At 39.2% G+C, this 4,292-nt stretch overlaps 1 protein-coding gene across 1 annotated transcript; it reads right to left on the bottom strand.

The window, feature by feature from the left end:
- Positions 1–1,076, bottom strand: LOC109197416 (butyrophilin-like protein 8). The gene is made up of 2 exons (XM_019352400.2): positions 804–1,076; positions 1–230 (listed from the first exon to the last, which is right to left on the bottom strand). The coding sequence occupies exons 1-2, from the start codon at positions 1,015–1,017 to the stop codon at positions 166–168; spliced, it is 279 nt and encodes a 92-aa protein (XP_019207945.1). The 5' UTR covers positions 1,018–1,076; the 3' UTR covers positions 1–165.
- Positions 1,077–4,292: the final 3,216 nt, after the last annotated feature.

Here is a 4,292-nt window from a genome sequence, read left to right as displayed (position 1 = left end):
GAAATCTGCCACGACACCCTCCTGAATCTGAATTGGGTAAGAAGAAGAAAATGGATCTATAAATGCAGTTTATTACATGAATTCTTGGGTATATTAGTTCAGTGCATATTTTATATAGACTAATGTATAAATCGTACAGATCAGATCAATAATCAAACAAACATATCAAACTAAATGATCAGTGGAGCTGATCCTGATGTCTTCTGTGTGTTTCTTGGCCTGATTATTCTCTGGAAATGAAACAGAACAGAGTCACACAAACAAAGAAATAAAATGTCAAGATCTGCAGGACGCAGATGTCTTAAACAAAGAGGACCCAAAGCAGGCAGGTGGAACAGGGAAAGCAAAACTGGACACAATGCACAAGAGACAAGGACTATCAAAATAAAACAGGAAACATGGCAAACGTGGAGACCGAGACCCAGACTCAATACACATAAACTTGACGCAGGAAGAGAACAAACACATGGCATTACAGGGCGGAGAGATACAGAGATTGTTACATGAAGTGACATGATGGACTGAGAGACTGAGGTGATGCTGAAGTCAGAATTAGACAAAGAAGGGAGATACTTGAGGAAATTATACCCTCTACAGGCATCTGACAGACACAAAAGACACGTGATTCTGACAGAAAATTCATAAGCACAAGGTAACTAATTTGTATCAATAGAGAGTAGAAACATCAATCACTTAGTAACATCACAACATAAGTAGACAAGACTCAAAAGCTCAAAAACAAAACACTGGGTCAAAGACCGATAACCATGACATTAACAACATGAACTAATTCACTAACTAACCTGTGACTGTGAGCCACAACCTCTTATATCTCCAGGCCTCCTTGCTGTTGACCTGACAGCCGTATTTCCCACTGTCTCCCACTTTGGGGTCTTTCAGGGTCAGACTGAGGTCTCCAGATGTCAGCAGGTCTTTCTTCATCTCTGTTCGACCTTTGTAATGGTTGTCCTGTTTGTCAGGATGGTCAGAACCGTTCTCATACACGTGGACCTTCATGTATTCGGGTTCATGGCGTTTCCACAACACTTCAGTGTCTCCAGGCAGGTTTTCTGTGGTTTGAAAGGGCTCTTCACTGGTTTCCTGTTCATCAACGAATTAATTTCAAAGTCCTAACACTGGTTTACAAATGCCTTAATGGTCTTGCTCCCCCATACCTTTCTGAGTTACTTCAGCCTTATATTCCCTCACGGACCCTCAGATCAGCTGACCAGCTGCTGTTGATTGTCCCAAAATCAAGGCTCAAATGCAGAGGAGAGCGAGCCTTTTCAGTTATGGCTCCAAAACTTTGGAATACGCTGCCTTTAAATATTAGACAGGCATCTTCTTTTCCTGTTTTTAAAACGCTTTTGAAAACACACCTTTTTTCGATAGCGTTTCAGACTGGCGTGAGTTGATATTTGTATATATGTTGTGTTGACATTGATAGTTTGTGTTATTATGTTTTATGTGTCAGTGGTTTTATCTTGTCTTACACTGTGTTTCTGTACAGCACTTTGGGCAAACCTTTTGTTTTTAAATGTGCTATATAAATAAATTGGATTTGGATTTTGGATTTGAAACAGACTCCGCCCCCTCCACCACCTCCAGCTTACAATCTGAGAGGACAACAAACACAACATGAGCTGTACAGAGACAAACATGCATGTAAACAAATTACTTGTTACTGTGATTTTATTTAAATGTAAAAGTTATTTTCAATCCACCAGTTTTTATAATAGATCACTTACAGATGCTTTTTATCATGCAGTGCCATGAAGTATTTTTTTTGCAAATTTTAAATTGTAGACAAGATACAAAATGAGTTTTAACTTTATTATTTTAGTTGTCAAGGGGAAAAAAGCTATTCAAGCTACCCAACACAATCTTCTTTTTTTCACTTCACACACTTCCTGATCACAATTACTGAACTGGAACAATAAACAATGTGAGACTGTGGCTCAGCAGGCCTCTGTAGTGTGTGTGGGCCAAAATAGCTTAGCCCCTATTAGCGGCAGCCTCTCCACTATTGATTTTCCCCACCAAACACAAAAACTGGTTATTGGTCACTTCATCCTTAGAAATGTGAAACTGAAGATGCCCACTAACATGAAACACACTATATATGTATAGTATGTAAGTGTATTCTAGGAGCCACATGTCAAACTCAACTTTGCTGGCTAATCATAAGCATAGGCTTGGCGAGGTTGTACTCACTCACAATTGCTGCAATCAGAGGTCACAACAATGTCAGACTCTGTAGTTTCCTCTGGTCCCTCCCCAATCTGACTAGTAATTACATGCATAGCTCAATGTTATGCTTTAACCACTAAATTTATAAGTGGCTTTAAGAAATTAGGCGGGTCTTTTAGATTCTTGGGAAAACTGGTCTGATGAGGAGAGACAGGGGCTGTGTCCGAATTCAGGGGAAGGATGCTCATAAGGACACTACTTACCTACGTCACAAGGTAGTGTCCTTAGACGGACGGGTAGTCAGGAAGTGAGCGGCTTGGACAGCCCCTTTTTTTCTCCATAGAAACTTTATTGAACAAACAATGAGTGTCCAACATAACAGATGGGCTGTGGACAGCCTCCTAGCCTTCAACTCCGCCCTTACTTGCGTGTTTTTCCGGACGCTAGCGCCACAGCGCGAAAACTTTAAAATGGACCCAGAAATGTCGCTCCGTTGTTTGGACAATTTTATTTATCGAGGAGCTAGTAAAACCTTATTGTCGTCGCCCGCACGTTTTGTACCTTAGGCTCATCAGAGACAATCATATCCAGGTAAAATAATTTCCTTTAATCTACACGCATTTAGGAATTACTTGGCTAATTACACGGATAATTGAAATATCGCCGGCGTTGTGCCAAAAAAGTGTTCGCCTGCCAAAACTGATTTCCAATGTTTCCGAGTGTAATATGTGTAATATCTTTATGTATATTGGTAAATAGACTTCGGTGAACATGGTTTACTAAGGGGTTTTATATATACAATAATTACCTGTTGTTCAAGTATCTTTATAACTGGTTATAATGTAGGTACAATTGATATATTTGTTGCGCTGTCTGCTGTCCTCTTGGCCAGATTACTCCTAAAAAATAAATTTCTAATGTCAATAAGATTTTTTTTTAACTGGATAAATAAAGGATATATAAAAGTCACTGCCAAAAACTGATTGCAGCTTCTACCTTGTTACAGGAATGTTGCTGGTGGCAGGTGACTTGATATCACTTATGAGGGACACATTTGACATGTTTCACGTATTATAGACCAACAAGTTATTCATAGCAGGTTAAATACGAGCAATCAGTTTAGGGCAAAAACCGGAAATCAGTTTTTGGCAGACGATCATTTTTTGCCACAACATCGGTCATTCTCACACATGTACTGTACCATATAAAATATATAAACCAAATATCTTTGAAACGTATAGAATCTAATCTTTTGTTTTTTTACATAGCACTTTATCAAACTGTTGTCTGCTACAGAGTTACAAGTATTATACTAATAATATAGCATCCACCATCTCCTGCTTGCATATCTCTGTAAACATCTTAGTGGTGTGGCAGCCATGAGCCAGCCCTGCAAACCCTGTGGATGGACGATGCAGTGGACAGTGGGAGGAAGCATCCTGAAGCTCTCTTTGCAGACCACCCTGTGTGATTCTCCACTCACCCACCAGAAAAGACAAACCACAGGTCTCAGTTGCAGCAGCTCATCCACGTCTGATCTTGCTCGGGCAGATTCAGCAACACTGCCAGAGACTTCCTGTAATCTATTACAGTTGTTAAAGAAACGTCCAGGAACAGGTCAGTCAGGTTAATCCTGTGTGAACAACTGAAAATATTGTTTTTTCATCTTTACATACTGTGTATTTGAAATATTCTTGTTTAATTGTTATTGTTATTTACTTTATTGCTATCAAATAAATATCCAAGTAATATTGTTCAAAGTTAGCGTTATGTTCATACGTGTTACAAATGCCTATAAATCAAATTGAGTTCAGTGACAATTACTGTTTGTTTGAATCAATTTATTAATAACATAAAACCTTTAAACTAATGCAACACATATAACAATGTAACAAATATATTCAAATAAATAAATTTCTCAATACATAACTCATTTGGGAACTAATCTTTCTAGAAGTGAAAACAGTCTGTCCGTCCTCTCCCTGCTCTCCTCTCCTCAGCCTCTCTTTGCTGCCTCATGTCCTCTCTGATGAGGTCTAGCAGCTCATCATCTCTTTTCCTCTTTCTCCCTGTCGTAGGTGGCTGAGCCGCTTCGTCATCGC

This window comes from Oreochromis niloticus, linkage group LG3, assembly GCF_001858045.2.
Source record: "Oreochromis niloticus isolate F11D_XX linkage group LG3, O_niloticus_UMD_NMBU, whole genome shotgun sequence".
Classification (NCBI taxonomy): domain Eukaryota; kingdom Metazoa; phylum Chordata; class Actinopteri; order Cichliformes; family Cichlidae; genus Oreochromis; species Oreochromis niloticus.
Note: the sequence above shows the minus strand (reverse complement) of the source record. Positions and strands in the feature narration are given on the sequence as shown.